The sequence below is a fragment of the Nerophis lumbriciformis genome, linkage group LG10 (assembly GCF_033978685.3).
Source record: "Nerophis lumbriciformis linkage group LG10, RoL_Nlum_v2.1, whole genome shotgun sequence".
NCBI classification, from domain to species: domain Eukaryota; kingdom Metazoa; phylum Chordata; class Actinopteri; order Syngnathiformes; family Syngnathidae; genus Nerophis; species Nerophis lumbriciformis.
This window is the reverse complement of record NC_084557.2, coordinates 8,442,501-8,465,913: the sequence shown is the minus strand read 5'-3', so window position 1 is coordinate 8,465,913 and position 23,413 is coordinate 8,442,501. Positions and strand designations below refer to the sequence as shown.

The window sequence follows — 23,413 nt, the reverse complement described above, 5'->3', positions numbered from 1 at the left end:
TAAAGTTAAACAAGTTAAAAAACGTTGGTCAATTGTACGGAATATGTACTGAACTGTGCAATCTACTAATAAAAGTCTCAATCAATCAATCAATCAATGCTGTTTTTTTTAATAAAAAAGTTGAAATTTAAAAAAAAAAAACTAAGTAATGCAACAAAGCTCTTATTTCATATCTTAAGACCACATGTTTAATACGAAAGCTGTAGTTTTTTTTGTAAATACATGTCTTGCTCTGTATATACACGCCACTACAGCAGGTGGCGGTATGTACCTACTAACGTTAGTTGCGACCCGCCATAAAATAAGGAGGAAAAACTTGTTTGTTTGTATTTGTAACAATGACATTAGCTAAATTAACATATTCTCTGACTGAAGTAGTCATGTAGTTATTATTGAGTTGCAATTAAACCAAATTATTGTTATTAAAATACAACGAAGCAACATGATCGGGTAATGAGTTGTGTAGTGAAGCGGAAAATAAACGGAAGTTAAACGGAAGTTAGTATTTTTATTTTTTTATTGAACAACAAATATACATTTATAATTCACACACAAGTCAAGGCACTTTCAACATCAAGGAAAGAAAACAAAAGCAAATACAGATAGAGTATTAAATATAATAAAAATAATAATACAAGATATGACCAAAAAAAAAAAAAAAGGGCTACCTAAATCACTTTAAATGTTTTTAACAGAGATATCAATTTAAGGGCTTTTGTACTCTTAATAATTCTCCAAGATTTGATTGATAACTGTAAACCATTAAGCCAATTAGAAAATGTAGGCCTTACTTTTAAACGGAAGTTAGTAAAAAAAAGTTTATCAATCAATTACGCTGGTTAGTTTGACTAGTCTGCAACAGAAGTTGTCTGAATCCAGCAAAAATCTAATAAATGTTGTTTATTTATTAGATAGGCCATTGTCATTGTCAAATAACCATTCCTATGTTCAGAAAGAAAATTAAGTTTAGGCTACTGGACATTCGGGTTGTGTTTATCCTTTCTTAAGTAGGTTTTCAGAAGATCTATACATTGCATTCGCGGTACAAGCGGAGAAACAAATGAGTCGTTGTAAACCTAGCATTTTTAATAATAACTATACAAAATAGGTACAAATTACTTCACTTATTATGACAACTGGAGCAACTTTACATGTAGTATCAATACAAAAGTTTCAAATGTACGATGTATTACGCGAGTGCATATTTTTCAGATCGCCTTTGAACGCAGCAGTGCCGTTGGCTGACGTTTGTTTTCCCCTTTGTTGCCATGAGTTGAGCAAACTTAAGGTAAGGCGGACGAAATAACTTTTCTTTGTCGGCGAGAACAAATCGAGGTGCCGCATTGTAACAGCATTCCAGTAGTAGTTGTCGTTTAGGCATCTTTTAGATTAGCAGCGAGTCACTTCGCGGTAGTTAGCATTAGCTGTAAGCTAACCCAATATCACTCTAAACATGACATGGATTGATCCAAAGTGTGAGTAAACCCAAATATAATGTGTATATATGTATATTATGTGTATATATGTGTATACCGAGCTCTGTTGTGTATTAAGAGTAGGGTTAGCTGCTCGTTAAAAAGTGTTGTGATAGAGGAAACAGTTGTTAGCAAACTGGACTGCTTTATCATAACACAACATGGTTGTTACAAATAGACAATTTATGTTCATAGCCGGTAAATGAGTAGAGCTAAATGTATTTTCTATTGGCGCATTGTTTTTTTTATAACCCAGTGTTTTTCAACCACTGTGCCGCGGCACACTAGTGTGCGGTGAGATACAGTCTGGTGTGCTGTGGGAGATTATCTAATTTCACCTATTTAGGTTAAAAATATTTTTTGCAAACCAGTAATTATAGTCTGCAAATGATGTGTTGTTGTTGAGTGTCGGTGCTGTCTAGAGCGTTGCAGAGTAACCGTGTAATACTCTTCCATATCAGTAGGTGGCAGCCGGTAGCTAATTACTTTGCAGATGTCTGAAACAGCGGGAGGCAGTGTGCAGGTAAAAATGTATTTAATGCTTAGACAAAAAATAAACAAAAGGTAAGTGCCCCTAAGAAAAGGCATTGAAGCTTAGGGAAGGCTATGCGGAACAAAACTAAAACTGAACTGGCTACAAAGTAAACAAAAACAGAATGCTGGACGACAGCAAAGACTTACTGTGGAGCAAAGCTGGCGTCCACAATGTACATCCGAACATGACATGACAATCGACAATGTCCCCACGAAGAAGGATAAAAACAAAGTAGATGCGGGAAATATCGCTCAAAGGAAGACACCAAAAAAAGGGAAAAAGCCACCATAATAGGTGGGCAAGACAAGAACTAAAACACTACACACAGGAAAACCGAAAAAAAGTCCAAATAAGTCAGGGTGTGATGTGACAGGTGGTGACAGTACACCTACTTTGAGACAAGAGCTATATTGATGGATGCTTGGTTATGGTTTAAAGTCATATCCAACAATTGCGACAACAACTTTTTACTGTCAACTGAGTTTCGTGTTTTAATGATTTCTGCTGGTGGTGTGCCTCGGCATTTTTTCAACCCAAAAAAGGTGCCTTAGCTCAAAAAAGGTTGAAAAATACTGATCTAACCTATTGAACACAGCCTAGTATCTAGTGTTCTCTGCAGGGGAAAAACTATTTTGCAAATGTTCCTCTGGATAAGTGGTTCCCAAACTTTTTTCCACCAAGTACCACCTCAGAGAAAAAACGTGGCTCTCCAAGTACCGTACCACCATAACGACAAACAGGATCATACAGTGGACCCAAGTGTTCATTAAAAACAAGGCAGAAGGTTTATTTAAGAAGTACATGTTAGCCACTGTCACATTACACACAGTTTGAACAGTAACACCGTGTTCAAATATAGGACAATAAAACACCTGTACTTTGATGAAGTGAATCTTTGGCGTACCACTAGTGGTAGTACAGTTTGAGAATCACTGCTCTGGATTATACAAAGAGGAGAAACTGCTATGCGGTGTATCATAGCTAAGAAATGAAACTATTGTAGACATACTGTAAAATAAAAAATGTAAAATATTAATATGAATTTCTTGATTGTGACTTGAGCAACAAAGTTGCAGAACATCACACAACAATGTGCCTTAGTATACAGTACAGGCCAAAAGTTTGGACACACCGTCTCATTCAATGTCCATCCATCCATCCATTTTCTACCGCTTATTCCCTTTGGGGTCGCGGGGGGGCGCTGGAGCCTATCTCAGCTACAATCGGGCGGAAGGCGGGGTACACCCTGGACAAGTCGCCACCTCATCGCAGGGCTCTCATTCAATGTGTTTTCTTTATTTTCATGACTACCGGTATTTACATTGTAGATTGTCACATCAAAACTATGAATGAACACATGTGGAGTTATGTACTTAACAAAAACAAGGTTGAAATAACTGAACATGTTTTGTATTCTAGTTTCTTCAAAATAGCCACCCTTTGCTCTGACTACTGCTTTGCACACTCTTGGCATTCTCTCCATGAGCTTCAAGAGGTAGTCACCTGAAATGGGTTTTCACTTCACAGGTGTGCTTGAAGCTCATGGAGAGACTGCCAAGAGTGTGCAAAAGGGTGGCTATTTTGAAGAAACTAGAATATAAAACATGTTTTCAGTTTTTTCACCTTGTTTTGTTAAGTACATAACTTCACATGTGTTCATTCATAGTTTTGATGTGACAATCTACAATGTAAATAGTCATGAAAATAAAGAAAATGCATTAAATGAGAATGTGTGTCCAAACTTTATGGCTGTACTGTATAAAACATATTACGGTTGTGTGGATACTGTGACATAGATGGTTATGTATTAGGAAGTTAACAAGTTGAAGTATTTCTGAATGTCTAGTTCATGTGAGTTAATATCAGGAGTGAGTACATTTATTTATTATGCTTAACACGCTCCATGTTGTTAGTATATAACACTTACTCAAACTGCAATCTTTTGTGCCTAACTGAATCTACAGTCCTGGGAATGCAGCCGCCGCTCCCATCCGAGGTCGTCCGAGAGTTGGTGTGCTCCTGTCTGCACAGAGATCCCGTAGCGGCAGATCTTCGTTGCAGCCTGTTTGTTGCCGCTGCTCAAAACTACAAGAAGGACTCTTTGCTTCGACCCTTCCCTCCTCGATACATAAACGATGACACTAAAGACTTTGATGCACTGGTAATATTTACATACTTTGTTGGTATATTTTAAAAACTGAGTACACCCCAAAATTTCAACAACCGTTTAATTGCAGTACATATATACCACAGATGTCAAACTCACGGCCCCGGGGGCCAGATTTGGCCCGGTGCATCATTCTATATGGCCCGCAAAAGCCTGGAAACAAAATGCGTCACTTAAGTAGTTTATCTTTTAATTCATCGCCGTTTTGACGGAAGAAATTGCAATTGCATATCTTTTAAAACTCTAATATCAGGGGTGCACAAAAAAATCGATTCACATCCTAATTGTGTGAAAAATCAATTTACATTTTTTTTAAAGCAATTTAAAAAAATACATTTTCAAGCCATCTCCATGCAACCAGAAGGGGCTTCTCTAACCTGTAACCTGTGTTGAAAAAAAATGTTTCACTGTAATTATTATACCAAATTATACAGTGCGAGAATCAGTTTGAATCGAGAATCAATTCTGAATCGAATCGTCATTTAATGAGTCGTACTCGTATTGAATGGTAGGTGCTCAAAGATTCACACTCCTAATAAATATTGTCTCACAATGCAACACATATTATGTTATGGGCAAGAAAGCATTTAGGTTTTCAGCACCGAAGGCTTGGAATAACCTACAATCGAATATTAAACTTCAAACCCTAGTTACGTTGAATGAGTTTAAAGCTTCTGTGAAAGGACTGCAGTCTACCTTGTCTGTATGCACATGTGTCATGTGAGCAAGTTTTAATGTTGTAAATGTGATGTTTTATGTATTTGTTTACTGTTTTTAATGTAACCTTGCTGCTGCCCTCTTGGCCAGGTCTCCCTTGGAAAAGAGATCTTTGATCTCAATGGAATTTTACCTGGTTAAATAAAGGCTAATAATAATAATGTTATCATATTTTCCAATCATGTTTTAAATAATAAACATGTTTTTGTTCAAATTTAAATAAATGCTGTACTAAATGTTAGCTTGACTTATGGTTTCAAAACAAGTTATCCATCAAATTGTACTCTGTGTAGATTAAAATATGTTTTACAGTAAAAAACTGTGAGTTCAGTCACCAGAATTTTAATTTTGCCTTAAAAACTGTGGTATCGTTTTTCCATTTACAGTAATAAGCTGTAAAAAAAACACTGTAAATTGTACGGTAAAATTCTGGCGAATAAGCTAAGCTGCCTGGTAAATTGAGTGGCATGGCAGTTTGATAGCATGTTGCTGAAAAGTGAGTGGTGTACTCATTTTTGTGAGGTACTACAGTTAATAAGCCATGACACGAGGTACCGTGCACCTGAACAATCTAAGTAATTGGTTAAAGCTGCTGTTAGGGCTGGGCGATTAATCGAAAAATAATCAAAACCGACATTTACAGCGCGAGCAGCTTGTACCAAAAAGGAATTTGGTTTCAGTTAAAAATGTAACTCTTGTGAACTATTCGAGTCTTTTGAACAACTTTTTTTACGCGGCCAATGAGAATAGTTTCAGATTGGAAATTTTGAAAACTGAAATTGAAAAATAATTTTTTTTTGTAAAATGCATGAATGTATTCAAAATAGGAATGCACACCATCATTTTTCAGGTTGAATATAATTATGATTCACTTAGGAAATTCATATGAACAAACTCTTTAAAGGGGTCCTCAACAAATTTTTTTCCTACATTTAAAAGTGAAGTAGTGAAGTGAAGTACATTTATATAGTGCTTTTTCTCAAGTGACTCAAAGCGCTTTACATAGTGAAACCCAATATCTAAGTTACATTTAAACCAGTGTGGGTGGCACTGGGAGCAGGTGGGTAAAGTGTCTTGCCCAAGGACACAACGGCAGTGACTAGGATGGCGGAAGCAGGGATCGAACCTGCAACCCTCAAGTTGCCGGCACGGCTGCTCTACCAACCGAGCTATACCGCCCCAAAACACAGCCTTGTGGTCTACATCAGGGGTTCTAAACCTTTTTGAGCTCAGGGCCCAACTCTTCCACTACAGTGGGTAAGGCCACTCACTGAATTAATAATCGTACTTTTAATTGTAATGGTATTCAACAACTGTATCCAACCTACTGTACTTACAGTTCAACAGGATAAGCCTAAAAAATAAAAACCTAAAATTAAATACTATTCAGATAATACTGCAAAAGAATGGATTCATAAAAACTAATGAAAAATACACAATTATGCAGTGCTAAATTGAATACATTCTAATGAAATTAATAATAAATAATATGTTTCTTAAAAAAAATACAAAAAATTTAAGTACAAATAACAATACATATTCACCACTTTAGTCATCATTTTTGCGCTTAAGAAACTTCTGACTATAGCTCCAGACTTCGTCTATTTGTTTGATATTATCATTACTGCTACAAGTGGTGGAAAAGTGTATTATAACTGCCCATATGGACCACAGCTGAGAAACTGTTTTTTTGGCAGTCCTCAAGGGCAGCGGTACCCAACCACCGGGCCGCACAAGAAATAAAAAATATATATATATATATATATTTTTTAAATTAAATCAACATAAAAAACACAAGATACACTTACAATTAGTGCACCAACCCAAAAAACCTCCCTTCCCCATTTACATTCATTCACACTCATTCACACAAAAGAGTTGTTTCTTTTTGTTATTAATATTTCTGGTTCCTACATTATATATCAATATAGATCAATACAGTCAGCAGGGATACAGTCCATAAGCACACATGATTGTATTTTTTATGACAAAAAACAAAAACAAAAAAAACCATTCCCCTCCCCCCGGGTCCGTGGGACAAATTTTCAAGCGTTGACCGGTCCGCAGTTACAAAAAGGTTGGGAACCACTGCTCTAGGGGGTGACACTGGTCCACAAAACATGTACCGTATTTTTCGGACTATACGTCGCAGTTTTTTTCATAGTTTGAAAAAGTTAGACTTATACTCAGGAGCTACTTATGTGTGAAATGATTAACACATTACCGTAAAATATCAAATAATATTATTTAGCTCATTCACGGAAGAGACTAGACGTATAAGATTTCATGGGATTTAGCGATTAGGAGTGACAGATTGTTTGGTAAACGTATAGCATGTTCTATATGTTATAGTTATTTGAATGACTCTTACCATAATATGTTACGTTAACATACCAGTTGGTTATTTATGCCTCATATAACGTACACTTATTCAGCCTGTTGTTCACTATTCTTTATTTATTTAAAATTGCCTTTCAAATGTCTATTCTTGGTGTTGGCTTTTATCAAGTAAATTTCCCCCAAAAATGTGACTTATACTCCAGTGCAACTTATATATGTTTTTTTCCTTCTTTATTATGCATTTTCGGCCAGTGCAACTTATACTCTGGAGCGACTTATACTCCTTTTTTGGGGTCAAAAAATGTGCATAGGTTATAGTTTTACAGACCGTTTTCCAATTATGTTTTTCAACAGACCATTTTCAAATTAATTATTTTCTACAGACTTTTTTCAAGCTGCCTCTTCACGTAGTCAGGGAGACATCCTTGATGATGTTTTATGTCATGAGATTTATTTTCCAGTTGACAGATGTGAACTCCTTCCCTGGTGTGAGAGACTTGGTAAGACTGCGACCAGGAGAGCGAGAGCACCACGTAGCCTTGGCACACTGGATTCTCTCTTCCAAGAGCTTTGCTGTCAAGACACTACAAAAAGACGAGGTATTCCCACTACAATTGACTCTCACCACATCATTTTCCGCTGCTAAATCAATTGTCTGTGCTTTCCCCTCTCTCCTCTAGTATGGCAAACTTTGTTCCCTGACAGAAAATGACAGCCTTGCTGCACCTGCGCCAGACTTTCTGTTTGAGCTGGAGTACTGCGACCAGTTGAACGCAAGGTTTGACCGGACGAGAGCAGACCGAGATGTCTTCTACGCCTTCCATGGGAGTCGCCTGGAAAACTTTCACTCCATCATTCACAACGGGCTGCACTCTCACCTCAACAAGGTCAGTGAGGTCCTCAGCATCATTTGTAGACTTCCAGCACTTACACTTGACTGATCATGATTCTGCTCTTGTTGCTGACTCAAGCTTAATTTTGATATTACAAAATGTTTTTTTCATCTACCATTGCTATTAGGAAGCGTAATTGTGCTCTTTCACAGCATGATTCAATCTCATGATTACATGAAAGATGTCTGTGGCGCTTTATTAAGTAAAGGATAGTAAATTACGTGTGCAAAAAATAAAGTAATTAAAAGGTACAGTGGTACCTTGGTTCACATGTTCAATGGGTCAGTGACAGAGCTCAATCAAAACATTGCCTATATAATTAATTGGAGATGCACTTTTTTTTCCCAAGCCTGGTGTGAGAGACTTGCTTTTAAATACCTATAATATTATAACATTTAAAAAATAACTTATTTTTTAAATGTGGATTTGACTGTTGTCTGTGCACACTTGCAACTATGAGTCAAACAATGGTAGATTTGACAAATTACCTGTAGATTTGTGCTAATCAAATATAATATCGCATCCATATGTTTACATTTTAACCAATACTAGTAACAAACTGGTTGTTTTTTTTTTAAAAAGTGTAGGTGCTTTGTTACTTAAAAAATACAAAACATTAAAAATGTTGTGGGGAAAAAAGCCATTTACTTTTAATTGCTATGGAATTTTGTTAAACCGACTAGTAATTTAAATACTTCAGTGATATCAATTTAATTAATAAATAATATATATAATAATAATAATAATACTTTCAATAATTCACCCCTATACAATATCCTACCCTAAAACCCTACTGTGCAATATTACCCTTCGAGTGCAATACATCCGACACTGATTGTTATTTATTACTCGGTACTCTTGTCTTGTTCTGTATATTGTACAGTATTTTGTATTTTTACAGTGTTTTGTATATTGTACAGGATTGCTTATTATTTTTATTGGATAGTAGTCTGTTTATTTCAATTCGTAGTTTTTTTCTTTATTACCTCTTGTGTAATTTATTTTTACCCCATATTTGTTCCCACTACCGCACTTTAAATTGGAGTCCTTAATCTCGTTATGTGCAAATATAATGACAATAAAGTCCATTCTATTCTATTCTATTCTATTCAAAAAGCACGGTGTAACAAGGGTTAGTGCATGTGCCTCACAATATGAAGGTTCTGGGTTCAATCCCGGGCTGTGTGGAGTTTGCATGTTCTCCCCGTGACTGTGTGGGTTCCCTCCGGGTACTCCGACTTCTTCCCACCTCCAAAGTCATCCACCTGGGGATAGGTTGATTGGCAACACTAAATTGGCCCTAGTGTGTGAGTGTGAATGTTGTCTGTCTATCTGTGTTGGCCCTGTGATGAGGTGGTGACTTGTCCAGGGTGTACCCCGCCTTCCGCTCGAATGCAGCTGAGATAGGCTCCTGCACTCCCGCAACCCAGAAACGGACAAGCGGTAGAAAATAGATGAATGGATATTACATATAATTTGATTCACAGCAGATTATGCAAAATGGTGAATTGGCGTAATTGATAGCGGGGTGAAACTCTCTTCTGACCTTTTTTTGACATGTTGCAAAGATGTGAACTGTATTTCAACATTTTTGATTATACTGCTGCACCATTGTGTATCCTCGTCTTGCAAGCAAATAAGTGGCTAGTTTGGCATGAGCAATAATCACAGTGTTCTTATATAATTAGTCCGCTTAATGCGTCATTAGTGTGGATCTTCAGGTCTTCGCCTGCCGCGCCCTTTAGAATAATTTTGGTTTAAGGCCACACTAATAATGGCAGTTTGACTCTGCACCAGAGGATTAATTTAGTTTATATTATTTCCTATGTCAAAATAAAATTATACCATGACAATAATAATAACCATATAGGAAAAAAATCATTCTAAATTTGAACACATATGAAGTCAATCAACCAGGGTCACATAACAGATTGTTGTTTGCTATTAACGCAGCAGTAAGATGGTCTGTCAATTTTCTATTTCTCAGTTTTTGGTCTTTCACACCCAGAACTCAGTGTTTGGAGAGGGGACCTACCTCACCAGTGACCTCAGCTTAGCCGTCCTTTACAGTCCCCACAGCAGTGGTTGGCAGGAAAGCCTCCTGGGTCCACTTCTCAGCTGTGTTGCCTTGTGTGAAGTCATCGATCACCCAGATGTCAAGTGTCAGGTGAAGAAAAAAGGTAAGTCACACTGCATGCTAGGGCTGCAGCTAACGATTATTTTTCTATCGATTAATCTATAGATTATTTTTTCGATTAATCGGTTAATCTATAGATTATTTTTCGATTAATCTATAGATTATTTTTCCTTTTACCGATTTTTTTTTAAATTTAAAATGAAGAGGGAAAAATAAATGTAGGCCAGTTTTTTCAAAAGGCATGGCTTTTATTTACAAAAAAAAAAGTATGGCCACTCAGTCAACATTGACAACATGACAAAATATTCTGTAACAATGTAAACATTTAAAACTTTTAACATTCAACAAAATTAAAAGTAGCTTATTTGCTTTTTAATGTGCAAATATAAAAGTAAACATCCAGTGCAAATCTTAATATTCTGGAATAGTATAAGCATTTCAAAAGTAAAAGTATTGCTTATTTTGCTTTAAAATGTGCAAAAATAAAGATAAACATCCAATACAAAAAAGTGCAAAACGGAAATATTCTGTAACAAGTGTAAACATTTCAACAAAAGTAAAAGTATTGCTTATTTGCTAAAATGTGCAAAAAATAAAGCTAAACATCCAATACAAAAAAGTGTACAGTGTAAACATTTCAACAAAAGTAAAAGTATTGCTTATTTTGCTTAATAACACAACAATGATAGTATGATTAAAGTGAAAGTTAATTGTTCGTTTGTACATAGTATATGTAACTGTTAATGTTGTAAAAGGTATTTGCACAACTAATTAACGTTAGCGTTTGTGACACGTCTTGTGCCGTGGGGTTCTTTCAGGACCGACAGACTGAACGCCAGACGGCTTTGCCAGGTTTACAATCTTTTAATTTTACACAAAGTCTTTTCTCTTCCAACTGCGCGGATCGCGCACCTGGGCACGATTGCGGCGTCGCTCCCGGCGCGCCCCGCCTCGCCGCTCGCTCGCCGCCGCCGCCTCTCCACAGCGTTAAAGAGGAGCGCGTCTTTGTAAACACTTAACAGGCACGCCAAACGCGCCTCTCAGAGCGAAACGGTGCTTTAGTTTATGAATTTACAACGCAGATACAAATGACACATTCATGTTTTTGTGTAATAATGACAACGTATACGCATGCGGACGATTGACTTGTTGATGGTGATGGCAAGAACGCTGTCGGGGGTTTTCTTTTCAAATGTTCGTTCATAGCCGTTGTGCTGCTATGATAGGCCATTTCCGCTCGACACTGTGTGCATACAACAACATTATTAGGCCGTTTATTGAAATACTCCCACACTTTTGACGACTTTTGGCGTGCTTTTTTCCCCTCGCTCGCATCGTCTGCTTTGCGCTCCGCCATGACAGTAGTGTGACGTAAATATGCGACGCGCCGACGCACAAAAACGGCGTCGACGTATTTACGTAACCGATGACGTCAACTACGTCGACGCGTCGTTTCAGCCTTACTGCATGCACACTAGGGCTGCAACATTAACTGATTTTAAATAATCGTAAACAAAATAATTATGACTATGTCAAAAAATGTTGTAACCTGCCTTGCGGCTCCAAACTATTTTAAATAATCGTAAACAAAATAATTATGACTACCGTATTTTTCGAACTATAAGTTGCAGTTTTTTTCATAGTTTGGCCGGGCTCCAGTGCGACTTAGATATGTTTTTTTCCTTCTTTATTATGCATTTTCGGCAGGTGCGACTTATACTCCGGTGCGACTTATACTACGAAAAATACGTATGTCAAAAAATGTTGTCACCTGCCTTGCGGCTCCAAACTACCGTAGGCTCATCTTCCTGTTTGAGCGCTCTCCAGTTGCACAGACATGTGGTCCCCCCTCGCACGTCTGTGTTTACCATTTATTCACTTATTTGTGGCCACAAATAAACTTTGCCTTGTCACAAATGCGAATCTGGCGCTTTCAAGTTCTCTCTCACTCCTAAACAAATGACAGTATGCAGGGCCGTTGCTAGGAAGTCTGGGCCCTCTGAAAGAATATCAGTGTGGACCCCTGTGTTGTTTTTCAGTGTCCTTGACGGTGCCTGGTGTAATACACCCAATTTCATTTTCTATGATTAACCACTTCACAAGTTATAATGTTATGATGTAAATTAGTATCATTAGTTGCAGCCCTTTGAGGCATTTGTGATTTAGGGCTATACAAATAAACATTGATTGATTTATTGATGGTCTTATCCTCATCTCACTGATTTAAAACAAGTTGATACTGCTCTGATTGCAAATGCATTTTTAATTAACCCCTAAACAAATAGGTAGTGGGTACTTTATTCAATTTAACAATCAAATACTGATATGCAAAAAAAACAAAAACAAGGTGTCCTGGCTCAAGATAGTCCACAGGTAAATATGTCGCATTGAACTTAAATGTGCAAGTACAAAAAGAGCATATGGAATATGTCGTTATGAAACAACTATCAAAATGAGCCTCATCTAATCTCAACTCAAGTTTACATTGGCTTGTTAGTTCATTATAAGTCTCAAATTTGCTGATGGGGGCTTAGCTGACTTTCAATTTTAATTCTAGCAAGGCTATTTAGTAGGGCTGTGAATTTTTGGGCACAACACTATTCGATTCAATTTGATTCTTTGAGGTAACGATTCGATTTAGAATCGATTCTAGATTCCAAATGATTCTCGATTCAAAATGAATATTTTTTTAATAACATTAGGCGCCAAAAAATAAATGAACAGCTCTAATAAATTTGTATATTACTTAAAAGAAAACTGGTTTTGTTTAATAACAGTTTACCCAAACATTTAGTAAAGTCAAATACAAATAAGGCAACAAGAGAAGTATCCAACACTTCTCTTTTCTTAAATTAATCTGTACAGCAGATATAGGCATCTACATCAACTATATGGTTTGCCTCAGTGGCTGGACAGGACAGATACACAAAATTATATATATATATATATATATATATATATATATATATATATATATATACACACACATAAAAAAAATATATATATATCTTATTTTTTATTTTTTTTGTAATTGGTTTGTGACTTTTTTTAATCGATTAAGAATTGTTACAAATAAGAATCACAATTAATTTTAATTATTATTATTTTTATTTTTTTTTGACACCCCTACTATTTAGCCTCTCTTTGCTTATTTTGGATCTGAGATCGTTCTTAACTAGTTTCCGTTTGCTAAATGCCCTATCTCCACCTGCAACAGTCACAGTTAATGTTAGGATATGATAGTCAGTGTAAAACTAGCCCAAATTATAGTATATTTTTACTTTGTTGTTGGCAGCTATTATGGTGTCTTTAATTTTTTATTACTATGAAAACAAACAACCCATGTTTGAATATATTGCATTTAGGCTATTCAAATGTCTCACTAATAACCCTTTTTACAAGACCACATTGGACACATCATGATAATGTGTAACTGACCTTTGTCAGATGCTCATAATTAGTCATTAGTAACAGAATTTCATCATTAATATCCATAAATTAACATTCTTAATAAATGAGAGTAGAATAAGCACACATTTGATTGGGGAGTCATACTGTTGGAGTTGTCCGACTTTTTTTGTGACCATCACTGACTAAGTGCCATGAGTGTTTGTGTTGGTGCAGGTGAGAAAGAACGAGCAACTGCTGTTGATATGACAGATGACAAAGAGTTGGTTTTGGCCTGGTTTATATGGCAGAAAATGACCAGTTTTTCGAGATATAAGTTATTTATTTATGTTTTTGGTTTTGCTCAATAAATTAATTTGATTTAATTCCTGTCGTCCTTAAAGCGTCTTGACAGACGTTACAATATTAAACCGTGTTGACGAACATTGTTTTTTTGTTGTTGTGGCCGCTTGTTGTCACCTGTCAGTCACATGGTTGCATTGCAAAATTATACAGAACAAATTATTATGAGTTTATTTTGTTTGATTTGGATTTGATTTTGTGTGTGCCATATTTGCTGTGTGCAGACGACGCTTGAGCAGTGCACACCTTACAGGGAATGTTGCTCACCATTCTTAGAACATTGTTTAATGTCCTGGGCCCCTGCTGCTCCTACTCCTGTCCTCTCCTTTTCTGATGTCCGGACTTGTGCTTTTTGGGGGGCATCCTCTTCATTGAGACGAGGAAGTACCATGAAGTGCGTTGTGGACCAAACCATTTTTATATGAAGGGGCCAAGAGGGTTGTTGAAATTATTAAAATTAGAACATTTTATCACTTGTTGCTTTGTTTTAATTCGGATTCATTTGTATATATATATTATATTAGCTCTGTGTATGAATAATCATTTTGTCATAAAGACTTACTGTACACTTTGAATCTTAATGTGCGACATGTACTGTAGGTTTCTAAACATTTCACTCTTTTCCCCTTTTCAGACTCTGAAATCCTTGACCGTCAACGTTCACGGGCCAAAAACAGCGAGGGAGGCGACGTGCCACAGAAATACTTTGTGGTCACAAACAATCAGCTTTTACGTGTCAAGTACCTGTTGGTTTACTCTCAGAGGAGATACCTGTCCAGGTAAAAATCCACACACATTGGCTTAGGCCAGTGCTTCTCAAATATTTTCTGTTACGCCCTTCCTAGGAAAAATAATATTTTGCACCCCCCCACTCTCCATCATGACTATAAATAGTATAATTTGTCTATAAAATTGTTATAAGTATACCTCTGCTTAACATTGTAAGCTTATTAACATTAAAGGAATCAACACACGTGCTCTCACCGTGCTTACAGTGAGGCCAAGTGCTACATACGCTACATCATATTCTGGTATGGCAAAGAAAGCATGTTCCTAGAGGTCACACGCGCCCCCTCACTATTTGAGAAGGACTGGCTTAAGCATATAAACAAAACAACCAAGAAAATACGTTGACCAATGTGTACTGTACATCTGAAGTGTTTGATCATAATCTCCACCACTACATACTACAACCACCCAAACCTTCATACTGTTCACTTAATATCTCTGAATCTGCTTTATTAAAAGTAGTCACAAAGTAGGGTTTCCCACAGAGTGCAAACTAAGTGATAAATGTTGTCGTCTAATTTGCATAGTTGACAACGATGCGTGTGCATGTCAATTTTATGGACCTTCTGGGGAAAGACAGTGTGTGCTTAAAATAAAATAACAGATATGCTTAGAAATACTAATTAATTTTTTTCTGTCACTTCTTTAGACGTGGCTGGAGTTTTTTGGGCACCTCATGATTCTATTATGGCTCAAGGGCTATGATTCAACTATTCATTATTCATGCAGATTTTATTATTGCATTGTATTATATTTTATTATATACCATAACTGTATATAATATAATACTTTGGCTGCTGATGTATGCGCTATTGTATACATTTTTTTGCCATAATTAGTGGTAGTTGTCTTTTGTTGACAGAAATAGCGATCGTTCCTATGCGCTCTGTGAAATCAATGTGCCAAGAAAACAAATCCCAGTGATACTAAAAGTGACATACTGTAAATAAGACATGTCATTATGAATGTGCTCGTTACTACAGTACATATATACTTACATATATACATAAACCGTTGGATGTTTTTTAAGAGTGCTTTATAGGTGGAATAGATCATATCCCATTCCCTGCATTGTTAGCCACCTGTGTGCTGTTGTCTCGTGTAGATATTGTGAACGATGGGCAAAATTCCAAAGAAAGTGCACTTTCCTTTTAACATCCCAGAATACCAAATATCCCAATAATAGATCATAACCTTTTTTTTATTGTCATGTATAGTTACAGAGCTGCTAATAGATCCAGTAGATCTCCTTCCATGCATTTTTGGCTAAGCTCAATACTTTGGGACAACTTAATTAATGTTTGGGGCAAGTTTCTGTTTTATTGAGACTACAGGATGGATTGCTGCAGGTGTTCATTTGGGAGACAACTCCTAAGCGCTGATTTTAAAGATAATATACGCGTCAATCGCTTTATTGATGAACAAAGGTGTTACGTGCCAGTCTTCTGTGGTCGTTTTTTTCTGTGAATAGATTTTTTTGATTTTTTTAAACTCCATTCATGTTAACACTGGTGTGGAGGAAATGTGCACTTTTAAAAATAGCCATTTTTCTTTCTTTTCTTTCTTTTAGTTTATTTCGAACATGAACACACTTACAGCATAATACATCACACAATTTCATATAATTTCTGTTTACATCATGTCCGAAAAGGAGTAGGAAGAAGCAAAGCTTATTTAATCCTACCCCTTTCCCACTTCAGAGCCTTTACAAATATATACAGTCATTTACTGACCTTTTCATAGTAAAAAGACACCCGTGAATAGGCAATACAACAGTTTTGTAATATGTAATTAGTTAAGTCAGTCATTATAAACATACTGAGATGAATAACATCTTATTTTTAATAAAGTTGAAAGTATTTCTCATAGTTATTCTTCTTTGTACTTTGTAAGCACTTAATTTGAACAACCTCTTAAACTGGATCATATCAGTACAATGTTTAACTTCTTTACTTAATCCACTCCATAATTTAATTCCACATACTGATATGCTAAAGGTTCTAAGTGTTGTACGTGCATACAAATGTTTTAAATTAGATTTTCCTCTAAGGTTATATTTCTCTTCTTTAGCTGGGAAGAATTGTTGTACATTATTTGGTAGCAGGTTATAGTTTATAAGCATTGAAGTTCATTCCTGCATGGAGTTGTATTTTCTAACAGTTTGCGTCATTTAAAGGGGACCTGCACTTATTTATGGAATTTTGTCTAACATTCGCAATCCTTACGTAAGACAAGAACACATATGTTTTTCTTTTTTTTTAATGCTTTTTGACACGTAAATAAACAATAATAAAAATCAGTTTACAATGAAGCGAATGGGAGTAGCTCTATTCCGCAAATAAAGCGCTCCAAAAACCTCCATCAACATTTTATATACAGTGTATATATATATATGTGTGTATATATATATATATATATATATATATATATATACAGCGTATATATATATATATATATATATATATATATATATATATATATACAGCGTATATATATATATATATATATATACGGTAGCGTATATATGTATACATATATATATATATATATATATATATATATATATATACAGCGTATATATGTATACATATATATTTATATATATATTTAGGCATAAGGCGGCGTAATCATTTCACAGACGCATCACAACGAGAGTGGCCGTGCGCAACCCGAGGGTCCCTGGTTCAATCCCCACCTAGTACCAACCTCGTCATGTCCGTTGTGTCCTGAGCAAGACACTTCACCCTTGCTTCTGATGGGTGCTGGTTAGCGCCTTGCATGGCAGCTCCCTCCATCAGGGTATGTGAATGTGTGTGTGAATGGGTAAATGTGGAAGTAGTGTCAAAGCGCTTTGAGTACCTTGAAGGTAGAAAAGCGCTATACAAGTACAACCCATTTATCATTATTTATTTATTTATTTACTAATCATGCAAATGTCATGAGAGCCATCAAATACTATTTTAGGAGGATGATCTACAAGTTTTAGAAAGAAATCCAGCAAGCATGATGCAGCAGTATTGCTAAGTGCCAAACAAGAAATACAAACTACGAACTAGGGCTGATCTCGATTCATTTGAAATCGATCACGGTGATCAGCTGTAAGCATATTACCTTTTTCAAACATGGCGGAAACATCTATTAGAGGTGACCACAGTAGTAAACAGTAGGACGTAACAATGCTTGGTATAATCCCTCACAGCCTTTATTGACAGTGATCCCGTGTGTGTCTGTGAATGTCTGTCTGTGTGTTTGTTTACGTTTGTGCAGTGATCCCGTGTGTGTCTGTGAATGTCTGTGTGTTTGTTTACGTTTGTGTGTGAAAGTGTGTCCCTGTCCTCGACCATCTCGTTCCACTGTCGCGCAACTCCGTCTCCTCACGACATAATGTTCAATCAGCGTTGTGCCTCGTCCCCTTACACAGCTATGAGTGCAGCCCAGAAGAACAAAACAAAGAAATACGACTAACACTAGCATAGAAGTTGAAGTTGAACTGTAGCTGCATTGTTAGCCACCTCATACTTTCTGTATATTACAAATTACAGGCCTCGAATTTTAACTTTTTAAGATCAAGGCAAGTGTTGCCTTAAAGGTGCATAAAAACCAAGACAAACAGGCTAAAGAACAGCTTCTTCCCCAGGGCCAGAACCACCCTGAACGGACTGCCCCATTGTCCCTCATAACTGCCTTCTCTTCGGTGCAATAACCCATTCCACCAACCACCCTGTTTTTTTCATGTGTATATTCATTTCACCCACTGTATAGAGTGTACAGGGTCACATTTGTGGGCCACACCTTTCTTTGGACTTCTATATTTTTTATATTTTTATATATTTACACATTGTTTTCTTGCATGCACACATCGCACTGTATGGAATGGCTTCAATCTCGTTACCCTGCGTAATGACAATAAAGCTGATTCTGATTCTGATTCTAAAGGAGTGCTCAAATTTTAGGGCACCAAGGCAAGTTAGAAGGGCACCAAGGCAAACATTATTTTCTTTCCAGGCAGGGGCTCCAAAGCATGCAAGCATACATATCCAGTTTTTTTTATTCATTATTAATATAACCTTGTCAGCTTTTTGTCATTTCATGATGCCTTTATCTCTATTTTTACCTTTTGATAGAAGGAAGTATTTTTTTTAAAGTTATGTACATGTAGATGCTGTATCGGGACTGATTCATTAAGAGTTTGAGCAGAAATATGTCATATAGGAATTAACTATACACAATAAAACATTAACAAAATGATGTGTCATATGGTTTTTAAAGTAATACCTTTGTGACATTAAAAAACACAAGTAATGTAAAAAAACAAAACATGGCGTTTACTTTTTGATATCAAAATAAAACAAAGCAGTTTGGCTAATGAAGATAAAGTCTAATAAACAATATGTTTTCTTCTCCAACGCCCCCTTGTGGTTCAGTACAACAGTTTGGTCAACAACAACAAAAAATAGGAGTGACAGCGTGTTTCCTCACCTCATTAACTCTCAGTCACTGCAGCTGATGGACGCTGTATTGTCAAAATGAAAGCAACATCGTATAGTTTTTCTCCTTCGCTGTATACTTTGTGTGGGGACAAGTGTCTTCAATATTGTCCACACCTGTCTCCATCTAAACACGAAAGTGCGCTTTTAAACTCACGGCAGGAAGTGAGGGAAAATGACTGTAGCGTCCCGGAACAGTTGGTTTTCTGTTGTACTTATGTTCTATTGCGGTGCATATATTCTCCCGAAATTTAACTGGCATTGTTGTTTAGTGTGGTCCCACTATATGGCACATGTTTATGACAGTGTTGGCGCTGATTATACGGCCACCCTTAGAGTGACATGTAGGCTTGTTGACTAAGTATACTCCGAGGGGGTACCTCTGGAGCAAGGTTAACGTCGTTGGTCTGCCATGGTTAATAGGTTAAACCAGTGGTTCTCAAACTTTTTTTGTCAAACCCCACTTTGGACAAGGGGGCGTTTTCAAGCCTCACCTGCCCCCATTGCCCCAACAGAACGCTAATGCCAAGCTTAACATTTTCAAATTTATTGAACATCAAGTTGTATACATTCAAACTCAATAACATAAAATAACATCAAGTTCAATAATAAATAAAATAACTGTGCAGCTGTGGTATAACTTGCATCAATTTCGATAATAAATAAAATAACTTGCATCAAGTTCAATAATAAATAAAACAAAAGTGTTATAACTTGCATCAAGTTCAATAAAAAATCAAAAGAAGTGTTATAACTTGCATCAAGTTCAATAATAAATCAAATAAAAGTGTTATAACTTGCATCAAGTTCAATAATAAATCAAATAAAAGTGTTATAACTTGCATCAAGTTCAATAATAAATCAAATAAAAGTGCCATTTTGCAATCTTTGCAAAAAAAAAGGAGGAGCTATGCATTTGGCAAGACAGGGCAAGTGAACATGAGTTTACAGTACTCCAGCATTAGTGGCTGCAATGAGCCTGTTTTGCACTGCACAGCTTTTCAAATCGGGGTTGCAGGCTTGACACTGCCACTCGGCGCGCCCCACACTTTGAGAAACGCTGGGTTAAACGATGTTAGTGTGCATGTGCCTGAGTTGGTGTTGCTTAAAATGCATTAATAAATGATGGAGTATCGGTAGTTTTCAAAGTAGATGGCATGACTAAAGATTTGGAATTTTATCACAAATTATCATTATGTCGTGGACAATTACATGCCTTGTCCATTAACAAGTAAAAAGTCGAGGGTGGTCACGGCAAGTTGTCGCCGCAAATGTTGGTCAATTTTTTAGGGCATTCAACAAATGAGAGGACGGTTGCGGCAATTGCCGCGGTTGCCGTGGTTAAATTCGAGCCCTGAAATTAGAATGCATAAAAATACATAGGGACTGTAAATATTGGGCTAAATTACAAAACAATTGCAATTCCCCTTTAAATCGTAAAACATATAAAATGTAATGTAAAAATGTGTATTTTGCCACTGTTTAGTTCCCCAGAGTCACTTTAGCTTGCTTATAGGGAGTTGCTCTTTGTGTTGCCCAGTGTGTGTTTGTTGTGCTGTAATTTCTTTGTTTGCACCGTTATTGTAGTTGGTGTCTAGTGGAATCCATCATGTTTTTTAAATTCTGAAATTAGTAGAGGGCCACAAATAATAGTCCTGTGTCACCCAGAAAATAGTAAGACAATGGCATTATTGTGTAGAAGTATTTTTCAGCCTTTAATTAGATTTGAGCAACAATTTTTTGGACTCAAAATCTGCGAGGGTTATTATTAATTTTAGACTTGACTTCGGTGCTTTTAGACAATCCAATGACGACACACATGAACCGTACTCGGCTGAAATCAATTTCACTAATTGTGACACTGCTTTGTTGGATCTCTTCTGAATTGGGCAAGTCACTTAAAATTAATGCAACCATATTTTACATTATATCAGGGGTGCCCATTACGTAGATCGCAAGCTACTGGTCGATGGCGGAGGGTGTGTCAGTCGATCGCCAGCCTGGCATTAAAAATAATACACCTAAAAATGAGCGATCATCAATCTTCACTAAGACGTCACATTTGTCACTTGATTGACATTCACGGCACCCAAGGGTCTTGTGAGATGACGCTGGCTGCTGCCAGATCATTATTGATAAAAAATGACCGACAGAAAGGCGAGAAACACTTTTTATTTCAACAAAACTCTAAAGACCGACTGCACAGTTCCTATCTTCACAATAAAAGTGCTGCTTCATCCTGCTAGCAAGCTACGGAGTTTGCCGCCAATGTATTTCTTGTAAAGTGTATAAAAAGGAGTATGGAAGCTGGACAAATAAGATGGCAAAAAGCAAGCACTTTCATGTGGTATTGGACAGAAAGGAGGACTTTTTTTCTCCTCCATTTGAAAATGTGGAGGTTATCATCACTGCTGTCTGATTCCAATCAATGCAAGTCATCACAATCATACCAATTTATATTCTTGTCTTCATGAAAGAAAGGAATGTTAAACATGCTTGTATTATCATTAAACACCTTTTACTTGTTAACAAAAACCTCTCTTTCATAAATAAATAAATATAAATGCTATATATGAATGAGGTAGATCCCCTCCACTTGGCCAATTGAAAAGTAGCTCGCCTGCAGAAAATGTGTGGGCACCCCTGCATTATATAGTTTTAATATACAGTATTAACACACAGATTTGTTTTCTCTTTGACATTAAAAGAGCGTTTTTGTAAATTATTGTCAAAAAGCTTAATTAAATTGACAATAGTTTGATTTATTAAAAATATTTTTATTGGCTTTGTATGTCGACTTCAGTGGGCACTTTTTAGTACTACGAAAGAAAGGTGGACAGTGACTTAAGTTGGTCGACATAAGTAGGACTAAACTGAGCAGTTTATAATTGTAAATATTCAATTTATGGTAGAGAAGCTTGAAATTTGATGTTAACCATTTGACCTTGGAGATAGCGTATGGTTCTTGTTTTGATACTTAATATCTAGGGGTGTAACGGTACACAAAATTTCTGTTCAGTACGTACCTCGGTTTAGAGGTCACGGTTCGGTTAATTTTCGGTACAGTAAGAAAACAACAAAATATAAATTTTGGGGTTATTTATTTACCAAATTTGCAAAATCTTTTTCTTAGTGGAATATTTGATGTGAAGTAATGGGAACCTTGGATAGGTCAATAATTCATAATAACATTGATTTTGATTCAATATTATATTTTGAGCAATGACAGTTTGAAAGAAAAAAAAACAGCTTTGTTTTATTAGTCAACATTGCAACTTTTTCTAAATTACGTTTAACCTTCAAGCTTTTTTATTTCACTTTTGCTATGTTTTTGTTTATTTTAATAGTATTTTTAGAATGTGCCGTGGGCCTTTTAAAACATTAACTGTGGGCTGCAAATGGCCTCCGGGGCACACTTTTGACACCCCTGCTATAGATAATAAAAAATTAAATGTGACAAATCTATGGATAAAAAGCAGAGCCTGGCGACGCATGCGCGTTTATCATAACTCTCTCTCTCTCTCTCTGTCTCTGCCCCTCGCTCACCAATGCTGCTGCGCACAATTTGTTTTGTTTTTAACCCCTTCTTAACCCTGAACGTACATTGAAAATACAAGTAAACCCCAACTCAAAATGCCGGTCATTTGAGGCATTTAAGAAACTCCGCTCTGACAGCTCCGCAAAAGAGGACATGTCCGGTGAAAAGAGGACGTATGGTCAGTCAGGTGTGCATTGTTTACACAACGTGCGTGTCACGCTACTTAATATGTCCGTGTGGAAACTCGTTCGGTACACCTCCGAACCGAACCGGAACCCCCGTACCGAAACGGTTCGATACAAATGCACGTACCGTTACACCCCTATTAATATCACATGAACTGAGAGTAATGGTGATTCTCCTGGATTAACATGATCAGTGTGGTCTGATCCGGGTTTCTTTCCTCACACAGACATTCCCGCAGTAATTCCTGGTTCCTGAGACACCACTTTGCCATCATGATGAGTCTCTACCTTCTGCTGCTCATATTCATTGGCACCTTCAACTCCAACGCCTTCATATCCTTTTGGAACCGACAATTCAGATGACAAAACAAAAAAAAAACTGATTGACTCGAGTCTTTAT

At 36.5% G+C, this 23,413-nt stretch overlaps 1 protein-coding gene across 2 annotated transcripts in view; it reads left to right on the top strand.

Moving 5' to 3' along the window:
* The first annotated feature begins 1,146 nt into the window (after positions 1–1,146).
* parp16 (poly (ADP-ribose) polymerase family, member 16) overlaps positions 1,147–23,413 on the top strand; it is a 23,798-nt gene continuing 1,531 nt past the window's right edge. The window contains exons 1-7 of one of the 2 annotated variants that reach the window (XM_061969333.1): positions 1,147–1,288; positions 3,975–4,171; positions 7,696–7,833; positions 7,915–8,121; positions 10,136–10,307; positions 14,649–14,793; positions 23,241–23,413. The exon at positions 23,241–23,413 is cut by the window's right edge and continues 1,531 nt beyond it. In XM_061969333.1, the coding sequence (XP_061825317.1) occupies positions 3,983–4,171; positions 7,696–7,833; positions 7,915–8,121; positions 10,136–10,307; positions 14,649–14,793; positions 23,241–23,376 (987 nt within the window). In that variant the 5' untranslated portion in view covers positions 1,147–1,288; positions 3,975–3,982 and the 3' untranslated portion in view covers positions 23,377–23,413. The other variant, XM_061969332.2, reaches the window with a different exon arrangement.